Genomic DNA, 26172 nt, shown 5'->3' on the forward strand with positions numbered 1-26172 from the left:
ATCAATTGATGTACTATGAAATCAACTATGACGTGACAATAAGTGTGCAGTACATTCTTGCTTATGTGTTTGTTTATTGTGGGTGTACCTTTGCACTTGCTCACTGGTGGGGGTTGAGGGGATGCTGCAACATTAGCAGTGTTTTCCCTCAAATGTGCAGAGTGACACACTCAAAAGAACAGATCAGGTATGTAAATAAATAGTTTAAATGGTTTCTTTTTAATGCCAAAAATGTAAATTGCAAGACGGTATGCAGTTCGAGGGGCAGCAACTATTGGCTCTCCAGGGGTTATGGACTACAATTCCCATAAGCCTTCGCCCGAATGGTCAAAGGTGGGGGATCATGGGAGTTATCATACAAAAGATCTGGGGAGCCCCAGGATGCACACCCCTGGTTTGAGTTCTGCTTTGCATTTTTTTTTGGGACTTGACACTTAAAAGGCGAATGTTTGCGGGTAAAGGGCAAATGGAGGCAAAGAATTACACACAGGTGGTAGTGCGTTACCTTCATGTCCAGGAGATTAGACGGGACACATGTGACCAGAGGGGTAAATACCTATGAAGAAGCATCCCGAAACCAAGGAGATATCAAGCAACATGTCGGGCATTATAGATCCATGAGCTTGTGAGTTGACCCAATAGGCGATCTGGGCTAAAATCCTGAGATTGGGTGTTTAGAGTTAGACCAGCGCAAGAAGTCTTTCTGGATAGGGTCTTTCATTTAATTAGTTCTCCACCCTGACACGTCCAGTATAGCTGTGTGCTTTTGAGTTGTAGAAGGCATTTCAGACGTTTATCTTAGCCCACTCATCATAAGAAATGGGGGCCCATGGAACTGAATGGGGCTCTTTCAGGAGATTCACTCTTTACCACAGAAGGGCCAGGAGAATTGATAAACCCTACACCTTATTCTGGTTCCATGTGTTAATATCCCCGCACAAATATCGCCAAACAAAAATATTGCCATATTTTGTGGTGATATTAAGCCATGGAACCTGAGGAGGACACCCCCGGAACCCCCATATTTTTTTTAATGGTGCCTGTGAACAGCCCCGCAACCCCGGTCCCATTTAGTCGCGCCTTGAAACACTTGTGTATAGGCGCGTTATAAATGCCATATCATATCATATCAATTACCCCATAAATTATTCCCACCAATAATATCACCTATGGCCTTACCCCACGACCATATATATGGCAATATTATTAGTGGGGATAATATTACCTGATACCCTTATTCTTGAATTCCATCCTGGAACCTGTTATGTTGGTGAAATACATTTCTTCATCCTAATAGGCGTTCATTCAGCCCCAACTAGATGAGCTTGTCAAATAAAGGTGGTGAACTATTTTTCTTGTCTTGTGTGTTCTGTTGATAAGACATTACCACACCAGTGACAAGTACTAGGAAGTACTAGGGGTAATCAGCAGATTCACAGTAGATTCACAAACATACGGAGGTGGACCTGGAGGTTACTGTGCAATAGTGCCTAATTTCTCCTCAAGATATCTTATCCAAATTGCTGGTGAGTCAGTGGTGGAATGCCCACTGACAACCACAGCCCCTCAATTTCAGATTGAACTCCCTGAAGGATTGGAATGCTGCCCAGTTTGCTCTGGTGGAACCTCAGTGGGTGAGCAGGTGTCAAACAGAGGCTGGATTTACATAAGGTGAGTAGGGGGCAGTTCAAGTAGCCAAGAGCAGGAAACGGGCATAAATGGAGCTTGGACAGCTGACAAAATGACAGGTTTCCTGAGGCTTTAAACCACTGGAGCAGCTCAGCTTGCTTTGATAAGAATGCATGCGTGTGTTGAGTGAGGAACTGCCCTAGGCTTAAGAAACAGATTTTGATTCACTATGGTGTTATCAGATTAAGTTCGAGGAATTTAAGTATTGCGCCCCAATACCTCAGCCTTCAACCCTATACGCACTGTACTGAATAGGAGGCACAAGCAGAGACTTCAACCAAAACACTTTTTCCAAGTGGAATATACAGAGAAGCCTGGCTTTCGGATGGTGCTGCAGACTCTGCTCAGAGCGACCCCAGTATGCTCGTAATATGGATTGGAGAAGCAAACCGAGGAAGGTGGCTCCTAGCATTCCCGCATCACACCCCTCTCTCATGGTCTGAAAATGCCGGGGCACATAGTGTAATACCCACTTCTAACATCAAATATTAGCTTCTGAACTAGGTTTGTGTTACATAAAACCCAAATAACAGGAGCTATATGGCACTGGGTTAAAAATTAGGGCTATCACTTCATTGAGCTATCTACCACAAATTGGAAACTGATACTCTCACTATTGTATTTAATCTTTATAATTGAAATGGGTTGGTCAGCATTGATCATCAATAGTGACGCAAGCCCATGGTCACGGAGTTAAACACAAAAACAGAGAAATGGCCACTTGCCTCCCACCCTCTGGTTATTAGAAGGCCAATACTTAGATACTTAATATTCAAAAAATGAAAAGACTAATCAAATGTCGTGTGTATTCTTTACTAGTTTGTCAACACGTGGTTCACCCTTTTTGCTCCGGTCTTCTTCTGGGCTTCAATACCAAAAAGTCATCATATTGAAACAACACAATACATGGAAATTGACTTGTAATAAATACCACATGCAAAATATTTTGGAAAACCATGCCCAATCGATGCATATTCAAAATATAATCCAAAGAAAACATATCAAAATAAAAACATAATACACACCAGATACGGGAACAAAGATCGTTGGTAAGGAAAGAAAAGAAGAAGAAATACACATATGTGTTGTTACCATCTTATTGATAACAGTTCCTCAAGTATTTACAGTAAACTACAAGTACCAGTGCTCCCCTTCCTAACACTATACCTTACAGGACATCTATATAAATGTGCATTACTATTATGTGCAAACACATCCACTTACACCATTTTAGTCCTGTGTCCACAAACAACAAACTGATTAAAAGAGTCAATAAGGCTTATTCACCGTGCTTTCTGAATGAACCTATATTTGTGATCAATTCCAAATTTAACACAAGTGTAACATCCCAATAAGGGGATCATGTGGTATGCACTTGATTTCAACTAAACTTTCAATAAATACTGTTTGTTTGATACGAGTGGTCATGCTTCACCGTCAACCTGACAAATAAAGGATTTCTCTAGTTTCATCACAACATTATTAAGAGGGTAGTTGAGAACCTTATTTTGCTTGACACCCTGAAAGCAGACAAATGTGTTCATCAAAGATCATTCTCCTTCCCCACACCCCATCTGCCGATAGGTAAGTAGCCTTACCTTTGACTTCTAGCCAAAGAAAATACATGCTATTCGCAATAATCACGAGATTTCTATTGTTCACCCAACCTTCATGGGTACAATCCCAGTTCACAAGTATAACTAAAAACAAACGTGTTTTCTATTTACTCAACTGCACATAAACTGTACTGGACTAAGAACTACACAATGAGAGCCTATAGGGGGAGGCAGAGAAAAAACAATTTGAGGGATGGAGGTGAAAATCATCTAAAAACACAGAACTGTAAACAAAGAGCAAAACACAGACCATAAAATGTGTTTTTTTCTCTGAAAACCATCTACAGAGGGAAATTGGAGTATACAATTCACAGCTTTGATAATAAATCCAGTATAGTGTTGCTATAGAATTATACAAGTAAATAAAAAAAAAGTTGAAAAATACATCAGTACATAAAGATTGTGTTTGTACAGGAACCTAACTGGTTTGGAACAGTAAAGAAACTGTTTTGAGATAGGATGTACTAATTTTAAATCAGAATGGCATTATGCTGTTAAACAGATGATATATGTATACGATATCTCCGGTGCTCCAGATAAGATTTTGAAGTGAGTGTATTTTACTGCCTATTTTTTTTAATTTGGGAGTAAAATGATTTTTAGGGAGTAAAAATGTAAGTCCAATTCCCAATGGGAGCATTTTTATAAGCGAGTTAAAATATTTTTCAACTGGGAAATTAAATGTTTTTATAATAATTATTTCTTTGCACCTAGTTATTCATACACACTAAAAAGAGACATGTTTACTTCTTCCGATTAGGCAGTAATAATATTAATTTCTGCTGGTCCAAACATATCCATGGAACTGTGTGTGTGAAGAGGTGTTGGATTCCCATTTTTTGTTGGGAGTATTTGTATTCCCTATTTTAATTTTGGGGAGTATTTGCCTATTTTTAGGGAGTAATACACACCATATATATATATATATATATATATATATATATATATATATATATATATATATGATACATTACTCACCGTAATCGTATTTCTGATGCTTGTATCTGCTTAGATTCACATGCTGTGCATAGGCCGACATCTAGTGGAAGCTGCGGAGTATTACAGTTTGTTTTTCGAAACTCGAAAATGGGCGTCGACACAGGCGTGCCAGTAATACTATCCCTAGTGTGACGTCCACTGTACCCAAGATCCCTCACGCGTCTAGGATCCTCAGATTGTATTTTTTCTGACATGAGGAAGCATGAGGAGTAGCGGGAGTACAGATAATCCAAGCAGATAGACAGACGGTAAGACTACAAGCAATCATGCGCCTTCTCTCGGAGGGGAGGAAGGGTGGGTCGCATGTGAATCTAAGCAGATACAAGCATCAGAAATACGATTACGGTGAGTAATGTATCCCTTCTGAGGCTTGTGGAATCTGCTTAGATCACATGCTGTGCATAGATTAGATTAGCGAGCAGTACCAGAAGAAGGAGGTGGGATGTGAGAAGGGTCATGAGCAAACAGGTGTCTTAGAACCGCTTGTCCCACCTGTGTATCTGTCTTGGAATGGGTGTCAATGCAGTAATGCTGAGTAAAAGTGTGAATAGAGCTCCAAGTAGCTGCTTTGCAAATGGTGTCGAGGGGAACATTTGCAATGAAACCCAGAGTGGCCCCAATGCCTCTAGTAGAATGGACCCTTGGCGTAAAAGGCAGAGTTTTTTCAGAAAGAGAGTAACACAGCTGTATACAGTTGATAATCCACTTCGAGATCGCGCCTTTAGAGACGCGATCCCCCTCTCTGCCTGTAGCTACGGAGACAAACAGTTGATCTGTTTTCCTTAGCGGTCTGGTTTTATTTACATAGTAGAGGACCGCCCTACGCACATCAAGGGTGTGTAGTTTCACCTCAGCCGAGCTTCGCGGGTTTTGGAAGAAAGCCGGAAGCTCGATGGACTGGTTTACATGGAACTTAGATATAAATTTAGGTGAGAACCTAGGGTGTGTGCGTAAAACCAGTTTGTCTTTGTGGATAGTAAAGAAAGGATCCTGCACTGACAGAGCCTGAATTTCACTGACCCTTCTTATAGAGGTAATGGCTACTAAGAAGGCAGTTTTATAAGTCAGGTGTTTGAGACTACTTTTATGCATGGGTTCGAAAGGGGGGCCCATGAGCTTAGCTAGCACCACATTGAGGTCCCATCCTGGCGGTGGGTTTGAAATAGGAGGGTGAAGTCTCTTTACTCCTTCCATGAAGGCTTTAACTACTGGTACTTTCCACCACAATACTTTGTTAAGGGATGTGGTGTAAGCCGAGAGGGCTGCCAGGTGTACCTTCAGAGAGTTAAAAACCAAACCTGCGTCCAGCAGGTGGAGCATGTATGTTACAACGTTGGAAGGAGTGCAATCAACTGGGTTGATTTGTTTATTCTGGCACCAAATAACGAATCTCTTCCACTTGTCAAAGTAACAGTGCCTTGTGTTTGGTTTCCTGGATTCTTTTAGGATGTCCATACACCTCTGTGGTAATTTGAGATGCCCAAACTCTATGACCTCAGGAGCCATGCTGCCAGGTTCATTGAGTTGGGTTCCTGGTGCACTGTTTGACCTTGTTGCTGGGACAGTAGGTTGTACCAGGCTGGGAGTTTGATGGGTTCGCACACCGCCATCCTGCGTAGGTGTGGAAACCATGGTTGTCTCGCCCACATGGGAGCAACTAGGATGAGGGTCATCGATTCCTTGTTCATCTTGTACACCACCTTCCTGATGAGAGGAGTTGGTGGAAAAGCGTACGCAAACATCCCTGGCCAGTTCATCCACAGGGCGTTCCCTTGGGAGTCTGGCTGGGGGAACCTGGATGCAAATCCTGGGCATTGTTTGTTTTCGCTTGTGGCGAATAGGTCTATAGTGGGGAAACCCCACTGAGAGAAGAGATCTTCTACGATATCTCTGTGAAGGACCCATTCGTGTTCTTCTGGGAGGGAGTCTCTGCTTAGGGCATCCGCTAGGGAATTGAGCTCCCCTGGAACATGTTGCGATGACAGGAAGATGTTCCGTCTGAGTGCCCATATCCAGATTTTCTGGGCAAGCTTGGACAGATTTGGCGAACGAGTCCCTCCTTGTTTGTTCAGATAGAACATGGCTGTCGTGCTGTCCGTCCGGATCTGCACCGACAAGTTTAGCAGATGGGGCTCGAACGCCCGAAGCGCTCGGAATACTGCCAGAAGCTCTAGCAGGTTGATGTGGTTCTTGGCTACTGAGTGAGACCAGAGACCCTGAGTGTGTGGTGGAGATGGTGAGCTCCCCACCCAGTCAGGCATGCATCTGTAGTAACCACTGCCTGTACTTCGGGATCGTAAAAGGGTTTTCCCCTTGCGAGATTCTCTCTTGTCCACCAGTGTAAGCTCTGTACGAGTGTTGGCGAAACGACCACTATATCGTCCCACTGACCACTTGCCTGAGACCACTGTTTCGCCAACCATTCCTGCATGGGACACATGCGCAGACGCGCGTGGGGGACCAGGTAAATGCATGACGCCATCATGCCCAGTAACCGCATTGCTTTGCGTACCGTTATTTGTTGACCTGACTGATAATGTGGAATTTGCAGTAGTATATTCCGAATTCTCTCTTCCGAAGGGAAGGTCAACCCTTTCTGAGTATCTAGGATTGCTCCTAGGAACTGTTTTGAGGTGCTTGGCACCAGACTTGACTTCTTCTCGTTGATAGAGAAGCCTAATTCGTGGAGGAGGTCGATAGTCCTCTGAATGTTTGACCTGCAAATTCCTGGGGTTTCCCCCGTTATGAGCCAGTCGTCCAGATAAGGGTACACTGGGATTGCCTCCCTGCGTAGGTGTGCAGCTGCCACCGCCAGTACCTTGGTGAATACCCTTGGTGCTGAAGCTATCCCAAAGGGCAGTACCTTGAATTGGTAGTGGCGACTGTCCACCTTGAAGCCCAAGTATTTTCTGTGCGCTGGGAGCATGGAAATATGAAAATAAGCATCTTTCATATCCAAGGTTGCCATGTAATCCCCCTTTTTTAGGAGGGGGATTACCTCTTGTAGCGTGGTCATACGGAATTTTTGGGGCTTGACATACCTGTTGGCAGGCCGTAAGTCCAATACTGGGCGCATTGTCAAATCTTTCTTTGGCACAAGGAAGTAAGTTGAATAGATACCCTTGTTTACCTGGTGTCCTGGGACGAGTTCTATCGCGTCCTTTTCTAGCAGAATAGAGATCTCCTCGAGAAGGATCTTCTGATGTTCTAAGGAGTGTATTCTTTGTCGTGGAGGGTGGTTCCGGGGACGCTGCAGTAATTCTATACAATATCCTGTGGACACTGTTGACAGCACCCATCTGTCTGAGGTGATCCCTTCCCAAGCCTGGGTGAAGTTGGAAATGCGTCCCCCCACTGGGGTTGCGTGAGAAGGGACCCTGAATTGAGCGTCACTGCTTTGGTGGAGGCGTGCTACCTCCCTTGTTGGGGCTGCCTCTGCCTCTTCCACGACCTCTCTTGTTACCCCTGCCGTAACTTTGGGTAGACTGCTGGTTGTTCTTCCATTGTGTACCCTGTCCTTGGGCATAGTTGCCTCTTTGTGAATTTTGGCCGCGTGGGCGACGAAAATTACTGTTCCCCCTCTGGTTAGGGGGTTTGTTGGTAAGCTGGCCAAGGGATTTGAGAGTCTCGTATTCGTCCTTGGCATTTTTAAGTGCGTCTTCGACCGCTTTCCCAAACAATAGATCGGGTTCCACCGGCTTGTCTATTAATGAAGCCTGGGTTTCTGTTTTGAACCCCGACTGCCGTAACCACGCATGTCTCTTGATAACAGTACCTTCTGCTATCAATCTTCCTGCGTTGTCCGCGGCGTCGAAAGTTGCTTTTAATATGCAACCAGACACGGCTCTCCCTTCTGCCGAGATCCGAGCCAACTGGCCCTTTAACGGTTCAGGAGCAGAGGCTATGAGCGCCGCGACCTCTTCCCATTGATGGCAGTTGTAACTTGCCAACAGGGTGGTGGAGTTTGCAATCCTTGCTTGGTAGGCGGACGTTGAGGCTACCTTCCTGCCAAACCCGTACAGTTTTTTGCTCTCCTTGTCGGGAGGAGCTTCTGACGACGATAAGGGTGTCCCAGCCCTCTTCCGAGTGTTGGTAACCACTAGGGAGTCTGGTTTAAGATGTCCTCTTATATAAAGAGGGTCAGACTGGGCTGCCCGAAAAAGTTTTTCGACTCTGGGGTTGACGGCTCTGGTGAGGTTAGGATTCACCAGGGATGGATCTATTCTACGTTGGATGGATTTAAGGATGGGGATGGTCTGAGCGACCGGCCTCCTCTCTCCCACCAACTCCTCTGCGAAGTCCCTTTCCTCCTGTACACCGTGGGTGTCGATGTGAAAATGTTCTGCTGCGCGAGCGAGAACTTCATTAAGGAGGGGCTGGTTATCAACTGGCGAGTCGGTAACTGGGGCTTCGCTCTCTACCGGGGAATCTACTCTGTAAATTTCCTGCTCATCTTCTACCTCCTCCAGGTCCTCATCATCCGCATAGTATTCAGTCCCGGTTTGTTCCTCCATAATCTCCAACTCCTGGTCCCCTTCAGGGAAAGGTTGCCCTTGGTATCTGGGGTGTGGAGTAGAGTATGGAGTAGAGTAAGGCTGCACCTCGAAGGGTTCAGGTCTTTCGAACCGGGCCTTTTTACTTAGGGGGATAGGATCAGAGGAGCCTAAGGGTGTGGCCCCTTGAGGGTCATACGAAAGAAAATGTTCTGGGTTTTTGTCATAGAAATCAGCTAATGAAGACATCCTTGACATGACCCTGTCTATGTCTTCACTGGACCATTCTTTGGAACAGGGTATGACTTTAGTAGGCAACTTAGAGGACTTATCAAGGGTACCCTTGCTGGATGTTGATGTCCCAGTAGATTTGTGTTTGTTTGTCTGCTTAGGGTGGAAGGATGGTCTTACAGGAGTGGAAGGCTGTGCTTTCCGCTGTTTCCCCCCCTCCCCGTGCGTGGAAAAATGTTTTCCCTGCCCCTTGGAGGCCCCAGAGACTTTCGACGCCTGGCGTCGAGGGTCGGGAGAGGTATCTGTGTGTTTCGAGCGTGGGGCCTCGCTGGTGTTAACTGCGGCCTCGGTCTCCTGGAGCGCGGCCTGGGGGTGGAAGTCGTCTTCGTCTTCCGACGATCGAACTTCCGTTAATCTAGGGAGCGAGGCACTCTTGGCAAGAGTGGATGATTGCCTTGCGTCATGAGGCGATCTCGATCGAGAGCGCCCAGAGGACACCGAGTCAGACCGTTCTGTCTGTGCCTCTTTCCGAGAAGTCGACGTCGTCGAGGTTCGGTTGGACTTAGTGTGCTTAGTGTGTGTAGTGCTTGCGTCGCCGGGGGTCTTCCCCATAGCCGCCCTGCCGGACAACCTTCCGAGGTCGGGGACCTGCGCTCGGCAGTCTTTCGACGCCGTAATGCCCTCGCCGTCCGAAAGTACGGCGTCGCTGCCATCGCTGAAGGCGCCCTCCGCTGCCATGGCCGCCTGCCTGGCGTGGTGGGCCCAACGCTTTGTCGAACGGTCCTTAAGTGTCTTAGGCTTAAACCTACTACACGCTCTGCAGTTCGCTTCGGGGTGGTCCCTCGGCAAGCAGAGATTGCACGTGGCGTGCCTGTCGACCCAAGGGTATTTGCGGTTGCACTTGGGGCAGAATTGGAAAGGGGTACCCTCCATACGCACCTTGAGGCAGCGGGCTGGTAAGTGTAGGAAATATATAAGGTGTACCTATATACCAAGAGTGAAGAGTATGTACCACCCCCCACTCTCCCTACTTGCAGGGCCGAGGCCAGCGGCCTTCCGAGGCCCAGATCCGTCGTGCAGCAGCCGACGGTCGATGTCTTCTCCAGCCGTCGTCGAGTTGTCGAGGGTCGACGTTGGGGTGGGGAAGGATGTCAATAATTAATTAATTTTAAACTTCAATAATTAGCAAAAGTATGGCTAAGGCCAGGGGACTCCGCAAGATGCTTCCGACCAGTATGGCGGAAAAAAACAATCTGAGGATCCTAGACGCGTGAGGGATCTTGGGTACAGTGGACGTCACACTAGGGATAGTATTACTGGCACGCCTGTGTCGACGCCCATTTCCGAAAAACAAACTGTAATACTCCGCAGCTTCCACTAGATGTCGGCCTATGCACAGCATGTGATCTAAGCAGATTCCACAAGCCTCAGAGAGAATCAATCTCTCTCTCTCTCTCTCTCTCTCTCTCTCTCTCTCTCTCTCTCTCTCTCTCCATACTACGTACAATTCAGCAGCTGATTGTTCCTCAGCTTTCTGCATCATCAGCATTCTACATTCTAGCTGACATTATCTGCACTCACTTCTGAAGTCATGCGGGAGACACAAAACGGTCCATGTCTCTTCAATAGTGCCCGCAATTACGTTGTTCGTCACATCGTCGCAAATATCTCATGATAATTACAGGAACTTTATTTCCCACGGGAGTTGATGAATGTATGCCATCTCAACAGTACAAAGCTTACATGCTTCACCCGTACAGGTACGTGTACAGCACTTCAAGCTTACATCCTTCAGCCCTACACGTACAGCTACCGCTCTTATGGTGAGGTCACTGCTGCCTCGGCTGTAGATCGAGACACCAATAATGTTGCTCTGCAATCTCAACGCTCAAACTCAAATTAGCTGGAATCAATTGCGTTGTTATTTGGATAACGCAAACAACCATGCAAGATCATCATCTATATTCGTTCACTGAATGAACTTTAAACTAGGACTGAAGTGGGAATTACCATGCGATGCACAGGTACACCTGCTAGCATTGTATATATCCCAAATGAGAGGATGATAAACATGCACTCCAAAGAGAAGAGATGTAGCAACGACTCCTGACACTGGAAGACTTGTTTTATAATTTGTCCAAAGTTGTATGCAGAACAGTAATGGTGTTTAGCCAAGCCAACAAGTGGCAGACACCATATGGTGACTGTTCAAGTTAGTAAAACCTAATTATCCATGAATGTATAGTACAAAGCACTATGGACAAATGTTCTGAATTTTTTAAGAATGCAATTATTGTGACCAATATCATTCTAGCCTGTGGCTACCCACAAGACACCATAGTATGAAGGAAGTTTACATTGGCTCTATGACCAGGTTTACCAATAAGAATACATTCTGTTCATAGATTATAGAATGAGGAATCGTTTGATAAGTCGACATTAGGCAGGATACATTAACCATTTGAAGCCAGATATAATAAAATGTTGTTAAAGAAGGGACATTTGGAATGAAGGTAGATGCCCCAAGTGTCTAGGCCCATGTTATCGTCAAGTAGATGATAATATTGGTGTGTTTGAAGAATAATATTTACATATGGTAGTGTTACATTCAGTACATAACAATGATAAGCAATTAAATACTTTCATGTTGTCCATTTACGGATGGGCTGCATTACCGCATGGCACGTTCATTGCTATTATATGTTAATGAATTATGGCGTCAGCCGCTGTGTGTCTGACATCATGTGAACTACAAAATCACCAGCATTTCAAAATGGCGCCTTGATCACGCCTCGCGGAACGTGGCGTTACCTAGCCTAACACGGTAGTTGGGACTAAAAACTCCACCTTTAAAGTTTCGAGGCCTGAACTATGTGGCTTTCATTATTATGGTGCAGTGTCTACAATAGAAAGGTGAAAAAGTTTGCCCATCAAGGATAAGTGTAACTTAGTGTGATGTGCTTATTTTGATTCATGACATTTTCAGAAATGCTGCGATTTGGGACTAAACCAGGGAGAACTATTTAATAGAACAAGAGCAACAGTACATGTAGTTGGTGATTATGTTTGGTTGTCAAGTATACGGTAAGGTGATTACCCATGGTTATGGGGGATGCAGTGAAAAGGAATATGTCTGGCACTTTAGGGATATGTAATTGGTGCTTTGAAACACCATTCTGTTGTATAAAGCACCTTACAAATGCTCAATAAAATAAATATAGTAAATAGAAAACATGTTTGTTTTTAGTGATACTTGTGAACTGGGATTGTACCCATGAAGGTGGACTAAATAACAGAAATCTCGCGATTATTGTGAATTGCATGTATTTTCATTGGATAGAAGTCGAAGGTAAGGACACTTACCTATCAGCACATGGGGTGTGGTGAAGGAGAATCATCTTTGATGAGATGAACATGAGTAAACAATGTGTTTGTTTTCAGTTTAGTTTCAGGGGGACAAGCAAAATAAGGATCTCAACTACCCTCTAAATAATGTTGTGATGAAACTAGAGAAATCCTTTATTTGTCAGGTTGACAGTGAAGCATGAACACTCATATCAAACAAACGGTAATTATTGAAGTTTAGTTGATATCAAGTGCATACCACAGTGTCCACTATTGCTTTGTTACAATTGTGTTAATTTTGGAATTGATCCCAAATATCTGCTGATTAAAAAAGCATGGGTCAAATAAGCATTATTGACACTTTTAAATCAGTGTGGTGGTGCACTTTTAATCAGTGTGTTGGTGGTGGACACATGACTAACATGGTGTAAGTGGATGTCTTTGCACATAACAATAATACAAATATATATAGATGTACCTGTAAGTATGGTGTTCGGAAGGGGTGCACTGGTACTTGAAGTATACTGTAAATACTTGATGAACTGTTATCAATGGGATGGTAACAAATGTGTACGTCTTCTTTTATTTTCTCACCAACCATCTTTGTTCCTATAGCTGGTGTGTATTATGTATTCATTTATATATCTGTTTTCTTTGGATTATATTTTGAACATGCATTGATTGGGCATGGTTTTCAAAAATGTTTGCATCTGGTATTACAAGTCAATATTCATGTATTGTGTTGTTTCAATATGAAGGCTTTTTGGTATTGAAGCCCTGAAGAAGACCTGAGCAAATAGGTTGAAACGCGTGTTGGCAAACCAGTAAAGAATACACACAACACTATTTGATTAGTCTTTTATTTATTTATTTCATTTATTTATACATTTGTATAACATGCGTAGTCCATCGGCATCTAGGCACTGGAGCTTAAGTGATTGGTTACAGTTTTGAGTACTTCATCAATACAGTTACAGTGCGATAATACATATAATCACTACTTACAGAGAGGCAGACATACACAATAGTTGCAGTATACATGAGATTAATGGTCACAGTGGCAGGTCCTAAAAGACATAGCCTATGATACTGAGGGACCTAGTGTCTATAGTTGGAAATCTAAGCTGAATAGTCGGGTTTTCAGATTTTTTCAGAATGACCGTAGTTATGTCTCGGGAGGATAGCTCAGGGGCAACGTGCTCACCTTGGAAACAAGACGACACAGAACAACACAGGTTCGATCCCCGGGTCCACGCTTAGAAACCTCTGGGTATTAAGCACGTTATAAATAACCTATCATATCATATCATATAATTTCCCAACTGGGTAGGGAGGGTGTTCCACAGTTTGGCTGCTAATACAGGGAAGCTCGAGCCGCCTGCTTTCTGTCTTCTGTATCTTGGTATAATAATGGGATTGGCGTATGAAGACCTTGTGGGTCTAATCGTTTGGGCTTTGATGATCCGGTTGCTGAGGTAAGCTGGTGCCTTGTTAGTAAGGCCTTTGTGTGTGAGAGTGAGGATTTTACATTTGATCCTGTTTTGGACTGGGAGCCAATGGATGTTTTGTCTAGTTGATGAAATGTGTTAATTCTTGGGTATGTTCAAAGCAGCTCTATTGGCATTATTTTGTACTATTTTACGTTTTTTGATGTTTCTGGTGCTAGATCCAGCAAAGAGCAAGTTACAGTAATCTATCCTAGAAAGGATCAGACCTCTGGCTAAGGTGATACTATTGTCCGTTGAAAGGAAGGGTCTGCTATCTCTTATTAGTTTTGATGTGTAGGCTGCAGATGAGACAATAGCATTGACCTGTCTATTTAGGGTGAGGGAAGAGTCAATGTAGACCCCAAGAGTTTTTATTTAGTTTGCAACATTGATATTGTTACCATCAATGTTGAATGATTTATATTGTTGTGGGAGATTACTTAACTTAGATTTGTTTCTGATTAGAATTAGCTCAGTCTTGTCGTTGTTGAGGCATAATTCATAATGAGCCATCCAAGCCCAGATTGCGACATATATTTTATTGAGATTATTTGCATCTGTGTCGTAAAAGCCTGTGATGGGTATAAGTATTTAAGTATCATCCGCATAGTTTGTATACGTGACACCCATTTTATCAAGTTTGTGAAATAGAAGCTTTGTAAAGGAATTATACAAAGTAGATGACACACAAGAGCCTTGCGGTACGTCACGTCTCACCAGTGGAGAGGGGGGCTGCTGATGTGTCAGAAGACCCTCATGGTGAGATTGAATCCTTTCTTTCCAATCAATTTGATGGCTTCACAGGAAAAATGGACAGCAGTTTCTAGATGTGGGCACAGGATTTTATGGTTAACTAAATCGAAAGCTGCAGAGAGGTCGAACAGAAGGAGGATGCACAAGTCTCCTTTGTCCTTGAATTGGTCCATTTCTGTTTTTTAGTCCAGAAGAGCTGTTTCTGTCACGTGACTAGTTCTGAACCCAGATTGTCTCAGTCCTAAGAGAATATTAAGTTCCAAGAATTTTTAAATCTGCAGATAGGCTGCGCGGTCTAGGATTTTTTTATAAAAATGGTACTGTGGTGATGGGTTAGAAATTTGTGGGGATGTTGGGGTCCAGATTGTTAAGTCATCAAGTACTGTGCTGGTGGCAAATTAACTGTTGATGAGGCTGGTAATGAAGGGTGCTAATTCGTTTGGCACATTCTTTTACCAAGGTTGCAGGAAAAGTGTCACCCTTGCATCTCTAAGGTTTTAGACCTTTAATAATATTGATGGTTTCTAGTGTGGACACAGGCACGAAGGTAAATTTGCAGTGCTCATGTAGTTCTTCAGTGGGGGGTGTAGTTAGCATGGTGGGGTCAAGGTTGAGTTTAGTTTTTGCAATAGAGAGATTTTATCTCACAGGTCATTTTGTACATTAGAACACCATTGTGCATCTTTGATAGAATGGTCTGGCGTGGGAGCTGGTGATTTCAGCTCGCAGAGGATGGTGAATAGTTCTCTGGAATTTGATTAGGCATTCTGGATTCTTTGGTTATATACTTCACTTTTGGCTTTAATGATTGCTTCCTTGTAGTTATTGGCTAGTGTTTGAAAGAAGGCTTCATTATTGATTGTTGATAGCTTTAACCAATTACTTTCGGCTGACCTTTTGGCCGCACGCAGCGTTTGGAGGTCATGAGTGAACCATGGGTTGATATGTGCTATGCGTTTGGCTTTTTTAGCTTTCAGGGGGGCTACTTTATCAATGGCCGCTAGCATGACTTTATTATATTGACTGACTAGTGATGACGGGTCGTCGTCAGGGTAGGTAGTTTTCAGTATGGGTGATAATAGTGGTAGCATGTTATCACAATTAATGTTTTTCGAGCTTCTGAATGGTGCCATAGATGAGGGTGGGCATGTTTAAAAGTTTTAGTCATTAAGGTGGTGGAGAAAAGTATGGTGTTAGAAACGAAGTCAGTGACACAGTTGGTGCCGGCAATCCAGTCTACAGTATGTCCTTTTTCATGGGTCGGGGAGCAGATTCTATGTGTAAACCTTTTCGGCTTTCATAGAATTGGCCAGGAGGCCTGCATGGGTGTCAAGAGGATCGTTCAGGCCAAGGGTGAAATCACACAGGACGATAGCTTTGGAGTGAGGTTTCATATTATAGGCCAGAAGAGGTGATGTTGTCTTCGAAGGTGGAAGTGGGACCTGGAGGTCTGTAGACAATATGGAGGGTGAGGGTGCAAGTGTGTGTGAGTGAGAATTTTAGAGTGATAACTTCATCAGAGGTAAATGGAAGTTCACCTGATGTTCTTATATCAAGGGTGTTTTTGGCTAGTAGAGCTACTCTGCCTCCTTTGGCTGTAGTTCTATCCGTCCTGTAGATTGAGTATCCCTCTGGGATGGCTAATGATAAGGAGGGGCGTGAGGCCATATCGAGCCAGGTTTCTGTGACTGCCATAAAGTCTAGGTCATTGGTTTTGATGACATCTGCAATGTCAAGGGCGTGGGCAATGATTGATCTGGCGTTAATAAGGGCACCTTTCAGGTGTAGTGCCTTGTCGATGATGTCTGGTTTCTTAGTATGTGGATAAGCGTTCTTTAGGCATTTTGGTCTGTAGTCTAATGTAGGAGACATTTGGTGTGTTGGGGTAGGATGAGTCCACCTTTTGGTGGTAAGTGATCTGTGGTTATGCTGATGTGGTGTTGACTCAGAGACTAGAGTGTTGCGTATCTCAGGTTTCTTTGTGTTGTAGTTAGCAAGTGTGTGGGCCGTGAAGTATCATTGGGTGTGGTGTAGGCCAGTTCTAGATGACAGTCTAAGTGTTCTTGTGAGTCCATCAATAAGACGTGTGGAAGGTGTTGATCCCGTGACTGGTAAGTCGTGTGTAAGGGGTTTCTTTAGGGTGTGGACGGTAGACAGGTGGGCTGGCAGGAAGAGGACACAGTAGACCTTTGGGTGTATTGCTGGCTAGAACTTGAAGATTATATCTTCTTGTGGGTCCATTGATCGGACGTGTGGCAGGAGAACGGGCTATGACAGTAGGGCATAGAGTGTCCCTGCCCTGAGTAGGTAGGGTGATGTAGGGCAGGAATGCAGTGGCTGGGAATGGAGAGGTTTTGGCGAGGAAGGGGGTGGGGCATGGGAGAGGGTGGTGTTGAGCACAAAGTAGGCGGGCGAGGCCAATCCTTATCTGGATATATGATCCTTCTGTGCAGGGCCGATCTTCTAAGCTTGTAGTGCCCATGAGGGATTCTAGTGTTTGTTAGTTGAATGGGGTGGTGTGTATTAAGGTATGCATTAAATGTCATCTCAGTTACTAGGATGTTTAGGATAGAAGTGCAAGTCTAGGCAAGGTAGGGAGTAGTATAGGAGTGCAAGTAAAATAGGTCTAGCAAGTTGGTGACAATAGTGTCTAAGTTAGCAGATTATTTGGCAAGTAGGATGTAGCAGTGCTAGTTGCAGTGGTGGCGTTAGCCTAGTGCAAATGTGCAGTTTATGCAGATCTTTAGAGTCGTGACAGTAATGACACGAAGGTGTGTAGGCTGCTTGTAGGCATAGTGTTATGTGCCGTCTTAGCGGTGTGCAGTAATACAGGTTGGGCAAACATTTGTGGCAAAAGCAGCAACATTAGCAATGCAATTTCTGGCATGAATGTGGCACTAGTTGCAACGGAGTCAAAAACGCGATTTGACGATTAATAAAGAGTAATAATCTTACAACGCTAGTAGTAGTGGTGGTGTTGGCTAATTACAGGTATGCAGGATTAAACAATCATTTGTAACGGTGACAGTAGCGGCATAGTGCAAGGTGCCGTGCCGTGATAACACAGATGTTATGCAGAAGTACAAGATAAGGTAAGCATTTATAACAGTAGCAACAGCAGCCCAAATGCAGTTTCTGGCATAAACGTAGCATTAGATACAGCGGAGCCAGCAGTAACATGTGTCTATACAGTTTTATATGCACATTTGCACCAGTAGCCGTGGCAGTCGAGATATATATATATGGAGAATTTACGACAAGAGCAGAGGCCATGGAGGCTGCTAGTAAATATTTGGAGCGTGTACTGTGGTAACGGTAAAGGCGGCAGGTTATGTGTGGGTTGATTGATGAGACTGTCGTCGCGGTGCAGGCGCCACCAGTTTAAGTAGGTAGGTGGGGCAGCATTGTGATCTTGTAGTGCAGTATGCTCCGAGATAAGGACTTGGCTAGGTGGATGGCACACGTGAGTGTGAAAAAATATTAAGAGATCGGCGTGTTTGGTACTTACATGGAGGAGCATACCAGGTGACAGGATCAAACAAGCAAGGGACTGGTATCCCGGGTGGTGTTTGAGTGGGTACATTTTCATTTTTTGAATATATTTCTTATCTAATGCTTAGCCTTCTAATAACCAGGTGTGGGTCACAAGTGGCCATTTGTCTGTTTTTCTCTATGGCACTGAGGCAGCCTTCCTTCACAGAACAGTTCTTTGTTGAAGATTGAGCTACCAATAGAGATCCTAGGAGTTGTACAGTTTGCCCTGAGCCCGAGTGGTCGTACGGTAGCAAAAAGTCACAATTAAGAATTCTCTTTTGGCTGACTGGGCTGGTCAGTGTGGTCCAGAATGGGCTACACATGTGTGAAGACAAACCAAAATCAAGAGAAAGAAAGTAAAGGTGCCATGTGTTGCAGGAATTTGGCACTTATTTCCATACAAGAACAGTTGCAATTGCCAGCAAGATCCCACTCTTCTATGGCTATATTTAGCATGAAACCATGAGACTAACCAAAGCAGATCTGGTGGTGTGTCTAAGCCAACTTTGTGCGTAAATAAAGCTGTATGAACGGAAGTGTCTCAGTGAGTTGAAGCAGGACTAACAAGGAGCATGACAGAAATGAGGAAGAGTGGTGGATGCACTCCGTGAAATGGTCCAAGCCACTAATTAGGCAGAGGAAAAATCCACTGATATAATAGAACAGAAACCTGTCAAAATAAGTCCAAGAGTAGGAACGAATGGTGACATTTTAAGACAAGGATCGAGGAAACAGTTCTAGAAAAGAAAGAAATTGATTATCTCGAATGAGGGGACAAAGGATTAAATCATTGAAAAGTTAATCCTGGAATTTTGTGCAGCATTGATATGCTAGGAAGAAGACTCCTCTTTTGAAATGGACATAGCGCCTATTCTAGGACCCAGGGAACATTGCTGGATGTTCGACCCAGAAACTTGCTGACCAAATTCCAGAACTATACCATAGAAAAAAAACAACTCTGTTGTGAGCAGGAACCTTGAAAGGATCAACTTTAGCACCCGTAGTAGGGGGACCTTCAATGACATATCAACAGCTACTCTCATGATGAGACAGTATTGAAACAAGTGGTCGAGACATTTCTCAAATAAAGGATTACTTACAGATTTCCTTTTGGGGCCAAAAATACAATTACTTCAGTGACTGAAGCACCAAAAGTTTGACACCAGCTACAAATAATGCGAATCTAAGGATGGCAAGACAGGAATCTATCTTAGTTAGCGTTTTGGATGAATTAAGGATGGCAGCTGATGGTGGTAATGTTGTTGCCTTGATTCGTTTAGATCTTCCTGTAGCTTTAAACATCATCGACCTTTAGTTGCTCTCATCTGACATTTAGACCTGGTTATCTCTGGTCTAGCCAATTACTGGATGTGGTCATTTCTATCAGGATGCACACAGGCAGTAACCCTTTCTCCATTTACACCCTGCTGGGTGCCACCGTGTAGGCATGGCTCAGGGCCCTTTCTGTTTAAACTGTATTTCTTGCCTCTGGCTAACTTTGCACAGTGCTTTTGCCTCCGCCCTCTTAGGTAAGCCAAAGAGGCACAGGTTCTTGCGACACTTGCGACTCTATAAAGACTGCCGAGAACTTCAGCACCTGTTCATGTGCAGTCGATACTTGAATGTGTCACAATCAGGTAAAGTTGAATGGATTCAAAACGGAGGTGCTTGCTCTGTTTAGTCACCCTGGCCTTTGGTCGGCTTATTTGTGGCCCGCTTGTCTTTATCCTTGGCCGCAGGCTGCCACTATTGTAAAAAATGTGGAAATAAAAATGTACTCTCATTCTTTAATCCCTTACATTTCCTCAATATCTCAAGTTATCTCTTTTTTCATCATGATTGCTTGTGGAAAATGTCCCATCTTTTTACTTTTCCTGCTAGGGCAATCCTTATTAACAGCCTTATGTTGGCTTGCATATTGTTAGACGTTATTCGTGGGGCTTCCTTCACCTTTCATGACACGTCTGCAACGGGATTGAAACACAGTTGTGCGGCTTCTTTGTGATCTTACAATTAATTACCATGCACCTCCAGATATGAGTTCCCTTCTTGAGCTCTTGGAGACTAAAAGGATTCACAGGTTTACTCTATAAAATCCTACATGGCAATTGCCCTAAGTTTGTGTCTACTACACCGCAGAATTATTATCCTCCCTGCGCTGCGAGGAACTTCTGTCACGTTGTGTTAATAACGGCAATACAAGCAACACATGTGGAGTCTGTGGTCACGGTCATCCCCTCTGCAACATCAAGCACGCCACAACAGTTTGCCATTTAAACAGGTCCGCTATGCAATTAGTTTCTTACAGTGCATTTGATTGATTAATTGATAGGTTATTTATAATGCGCCTATACACAAATGTTTCAAGGCGCAACCAGGCAGGGAGGGAGGGGGAAAACAGGGGAGAACAAGACGAACAATCTTACTAGGACTAGTATCATTTAGATTGTGCAAGTGCGCAAACAAGAAGTGCAGGGGTGGGTAAGGGGGAAAAGTACACCCAGTGGAGGAGTGCCCTGTTTTAAGTGCAGGAAGGCAGGGCCTCCAAGGGGAACATGCCCAGGAAGTGCAAGGAAGGCCAGCAGGAGGGCCCGAAGGCAAGTGGTAGGGACTGGGCAGAGGGGCCAGGTGTCTTATATGACTCAGAGGAGCACCAGGCAGCCAATCAACGTATTTCTCATACGTTTCGCAGTCTGCCGCGATTAAGCTTGGTTTACAACGGTAAAAGAAGCACTAACACATTTTCATCATGCTGGACCTGCTGGGGCAGAACACTGTAGAAAAGAGGGTCTCACTCTACTCACCTTTGATGAAGGAATAGCTTGGCAGTGGCCAGAAGAACAATCGCCAGTACAAACAGGCGCAGGGGATTCAGCCGGAAACACCGGACAATCTGCATCACTGAACAAGAAAACAGATGATACATTTAGTTGTACTTTTCTACTTTTCAAAAATAAGAAAGCATAATTTTGAAGGCAAAGGAAGCCTGGGTGTAACCAAAAATGACCAATGTGTACACCCAGGCCGCACAGCCCAGTCCGAAATACCATCAACCAGACTGTTCAACACACCCATCCTTTTCCCCTTCCACACAACATTGCTTTAAACTCCACAGGAATCGCAGGCACACACTCAGGACACTGCTGGAGGAAGCTGATGCGTATAGCTTACAATGTGGGTACTGCTTGGGAAATCTTAAAGTGTGGGCACTGCTGACAGAAGCTCCCAATAAGAGCAATGCGGGAGCAACCACTTATGCATGGTCTGGCAGCAGTAATCTCACACAGAGCCAATTCCATGAAGGAGCTTATAAAGAGGCCATAGCTGGAATAAGCGTACATGGACACTGTTGAATACATTTCCCACTCATGTCACTTCTGGAAACTAAAGGCAGTCTAGTGGGAAGCTCACACTGAGGGCCCTGCTAAATGAAGCACACACTACTTACAAAAACATACACAAAGTGCACACAGCTCAGGGAAGATCACACAGACGTCATTGCAAGCAGTGTAGGTGGAGTAGAGTGATGGTAGGGAGTAGAGATTGCAGGTGGAGATGGGTAGGACACAGGCAGAACATGGTATGGCTAGTGTGCCGTTAGGTGGGGGAGTGGTACAGGGAGGGCTGATGCATACATAATGCTGTGTCGGAAGGAACACAAGCTGTGCTCAGCATGATGCAGGATTGTCATGGTCGGGATGCACACAGGGTGTATGTAATAGAGGCAGGCCATATATGGTCAAGGAGGGGTATGGAAAGGGAGTTATGTTATGTTACTTTATTGGAATTTATACTGCGCACCGATGCCATTTGTATGGTCTGCAGGCGTCCTGGCAGATCTGAAAAAAAGGAGAGTGGTTGGTTTGTTAGTGGGAGGGGTAGGAGAGCACACAAGTGCTTTTGCTATGGTGTTGGTAGTTTCAGTTTTGAAAAACGGTCACTGTGTGTGGATTTGCATCTAGGCAGCCTAGGTTGGTGGGCATGCAAGGCTTTTGCGCCCAAATGGGAGGACTTGCGTGCCTGTGGCGTAAGGATGCATTAGCTGTGTTGATATTGTGTGAATTATTGGAGGAGGTGTGAAGTTCTGCTGTTTGGTGTCAGTGTGGGGGTAGAGGATTTATAGGAGTAGTGTGTGTGTGGCATTGTTTCTTTGCATGTGTTATGTGTGCAGGCGGGTGTGAGGTTTTGGTATGGGTTAGCGGGGGAAAGAATGCAATCATCGGGTTAAATCGCAGGCGCACAGGTAGTTTGGGTAGCTGAAACTCAGTGTGCCATGTTCCGCAATGTTTGGTCTATCTCTGATAATGGCCTATGGCTTGCGGGTTAGCGTGGCATATTAAACAGTCATGTTTCTACTGCTTTCTTGTAGGCCAAGTGTTGCTCTATTGGGCATATTCTCTTGGGGAGGGAGTTCCAGAGTTTTGTTGAGATGCCTACAAATACAGATCCACCACATTTCATTTTCAAATCATGATTGGATTTAATGCAGATGTCATTGTTAGACCTCACGGTTCAGTTTGGTCTGTAGATGAAGATTTTCTCCTGTAGGACCTCTGCTCCTTGGCTGTGAATTGCTCTGTGGAGAATGCAATGTCTTTTGAAATAGATCTTTTTCTTGACTGGTAGCCAGTGTAGTGTTCTTAGTGCTGCCATGATGTGTTCCCTCTTCTTGACTCTTAGAGTTGGACTTGCTGCTGCTTTCTGGATTCGTTTTAGTTTCTTGGTGAGGTAGTCAGGCACGCCAAGGCAGATGCTGTTGGCATAGTCGATTCTTGGCATGACAAGTCAGATAATTGCGATTGTTCTGCAAGTAAAAATTAGGATAGGAGTAATGTCTGTCTGATAGATCATAGGCAGAAGAAGCATTTCTTTACTGCTGCATTAACTTGAAGTTCGAGTGTTAGCTCATTTTCCATCAGAATTCCGAGACTGTTAACCACTTTAGAGGTTTCTGGTCTGGTTCCTATGTCCATAGGCCAGAAGATGGGCAGTTGGATAGAAGAATTGTTGGGTAAAATCAGCATTTCAGTTTTATCCGAGTGGAGTTTAAAGTTGTTGTTGCACATCCATGTATTGATTTGCGAGAGGCAATTGAAAAGGGCTTGGTCAATGTCCTTGGTGGTGGTGATTTTGTGCATGGTTGGAGTATCACACCCACAATTATAGCATATAATATTCTGTCATTTGAGGAGGTTCATTAAAGGCATCATGTAGATGTTAAAGAGTAGTGGTGAGAGGGACGAGGCTTGTGTAACACCACATGCGAGTATGTACGAGGCTGGGCTGAAAGGTGGCAGCCAGCTGGGCCTTCGTCTTTCAGTCAGGAAGGATTTCACCCATTGTAGCCCAATGTAGCTTATCTCTGTTTCTTCTATTCTTTTGATGAGGGTTGCATGGTTGACTGTGTCAAAAGCCCCTAAAGGTCTATTAGTGTTAGTGCAGAGGAGGTGTTGGTTTCAGAGTTCATTTTTAGGCCGCCCAGGAGTAGTGTTGATTCAATCCCTCTGATAGGTCTGAAGACGACTTGCGCCTGGTCCAGTAAATGGTTAGTTTCAGGATTCGTCCATAACGTAATTTTCTAGGAGTTTGCTTGGGTAAGGGATGTTTGATATTGCCAGGTAGTTGAATGGGTGGTCTCTGCTTCCTGTGGGATCTTTGAGAATTGGTTTAATGTAAGCGGACTGGAGGCTTCGGGGGACTGTTCCTGTTTCCAGCGAGTGGTTCATGAGCTTACAGACGTATTGTGCTGCTGTTTCTTTGCGGAAGATGGCCTTGTAGATGTCTCGTTGGCAGGGGTTTGCAGAGGAGCATTGTTGTGTTCCTTTACCAGTTCATAGTTTAGTAAAGTCATCTGTGAAGACTGCTGCAAAACAGTGTAGCATTGTGGTTGCTTCTGAGGATGTATCAGTGGTTATATTATTGCTTATGTCCTTGGGCATAGCGTTAATGACTTGCTGGATGTTTATCACTTTGCTTTTAAAGAGGTTTGGTAGGTAGGGAGAGAGTGCAGAAAGGGAGTGGTTGAAGTATAAAGGGCTGCAGCCAAATTGGTGCAGGAGGGAGCAGACAGTTTGTGACTGTTTGGAAGAGTGTAAGAAGGGAGGATTGCAGGCAGGGTAGGGCAAGGAGCAGTGCTATGACAGAAGAGGGCAGGAGGCAGTTGGAGTGGCGTTTATAAAGAAGCATGCAGGCAGATAGCCGAAGAGAGGTAGACAGATGGGGTTGGTTCGTTTAAGTCATGTGGCAGGAGTGCAGGCAGAGGGGGGGGGAGATGAACAAGCGCCTATGTGGGTGGTGCAGGTAGTGATAGGTGTAGACAATCACACAGGCAGGGGGGCTCCTTCTAGGCTTCTTCTCTTTATGCAGTGTGGTTTGTTATGCAAAGAGGAATGAGAAGGAATAAATGTGGTGGTTTTCAACTTCCTCCCCATTCTTCTCAAACATCTCACGCTCCCAGTTCATGCCCCCTTGTCCCCTCGAGCGACCGCCACTCCGGGGACTGAGTTGCAAATGTGTCTCTATACGGACCGCTGCAATTCATACCTCAACTCAGTAACAATTGATTGCTTGCAAAAGGTGACCTATAATGACTCAATACTCACCCAGCAGGCCCACCCCCTTTAGTGTAATTGTATTCAGTATCATACACAATTACACAATGTCTACAACCCCCGAACTGAAGGTTTTGACACTTTTTGACTGTCCCTTCCTCAAGTTGAGCAAACCAATCAGTGTCCTTCTAAGGCAAATGGTAGGCACAGTACTGAGAAATGCCATAAAACATTCAGTAGCTCATTACAGAAAGCGCCAGCACATCAGTGGTAAAACACTTCCAATTACAAAAAAAACACTTGGTGTAAGAACACCCTTTGGTAAAACAGTTACTGATAGAGGTAAATGCATTAGCTCTCTGTATCGTGCTAGAGGATAATATCCCTTTGCATATCAGCTATCAGCCTATATACAAATAGATATTTCTCTTCTGGTATGGTGAGCTAAAACGTGCCGGGCACCCTCCCAAAGAGCAGGCTATTTGGCATTGCAGGTTCGCAGCAGAGGAACGCTCACATTTTTGGCAAATTTTGAAAAGCTTGAGTTTTCTCCCTAAATTAGTATGCATAATCCAGACGTGCCTCCTTGCTCTCTGTGCATTGAGACACTCGCCCTTAATCGGACCTCACCGATAAGGCAAGACATGGGTCTGGGGTTGCTGTTGGTACTCTTTTCAAAGGAAAACTGCCTGGAATTGCAGTGCTGGACTGTTCGGGACCAGACTGATACGTAAATGTAGATTGTTCCTCTCGCATGATGCACACCAAGAAAACATGATTGTAGACCTTTGTAAATGGGTACCATTGCATGCAACAAGTTAATTGGAATTGTTCCTTCTCAGGAGGGAAGCTCTCACAGAATACCCCAGAATAAAAACAAAAAGTGAATTTTATTTGTTTAATTGTCTATATGGTCCCATTATCAACCGGCAACTAAACACACTGTACAACAGGACCTGGGACAAAAACAAGTAGCTGTGGCGGGCCCGACTAAGGACGCAGATACAGTGTTGACATTTGCACTGTTTATTTATTAGATTATAAGAATAATGCCCATCTTTCCCTATTGCTATGAGGGTATTCCCTGCCTATACGAATAACTAAGGTGCTCGTCAGTCGTCAACACATATCCAAACAAAACTAGTTCTACCTAACTCTACCACTATTCTAACCAACTAAATGAAGCCAGGAGAATGCCCCGCTTCTCCTGACTGGCTAATCTCAAAGAGTTTCTTCTTCACTCCAAAGTTCTTTTTTGATAGGTGATTTTTTGATAGTCTCTCGTCACCTTCTCTACCAGTTCTTGTAATTCCTTCTTTAGGTTTTTGGGGTTACTCTCTTTTCTATGGGCAATGTTCAATTGATCCCCTTTTGCCCCGTCTTATCCTTAGTTGCAGGATGCTATGCCTTTTGGATTCCTCTGACATATTTTCTTAGCTGGGGCATGGTTTCTTGGTGATTAATGTTCTCCCTC

The 26172-nt window shown here is 44.3% G+C and overlaps 1 protein-coding gene across 1 annotated transcript in view; it reads right to left on the minus strand.

Moving 5' to 3' along the window:
- The window catches only part of LOC138569399 (hexosaminidase D-like), a 644991-nt gene that overhangs the window by 506464 nt on the left and 112355 nt on the right, over positions 1-26172 (minus strand). Inside the window, exon 2 of the mRNA XM_069647343.1 lies at positions 20952-21048. Coding sequence (XP_069503444.1) covers positions 20952-21048 — 97 coding nt within the window. The remainder of the gene's footprint in view (positions 1-20951; positions 21049-26172) is intronic.

This window comes from Ambystoma mexicanum, chromosome 2q (genome assembly GCF_040938575.1).
Source record: "Ambystoma mexicanum isolate Mex_15411 chromosome 2q, UKY_AmexF1_1, whole genome shotgun sequence".
Classification (NCBI taxonomy): domain Eukaryota; kingdom Metazoa; phylum Chordata; class Amphibia; order Caudata; family Ambystomatidae; genus Ambystoma; species Ambystoma mexicanum.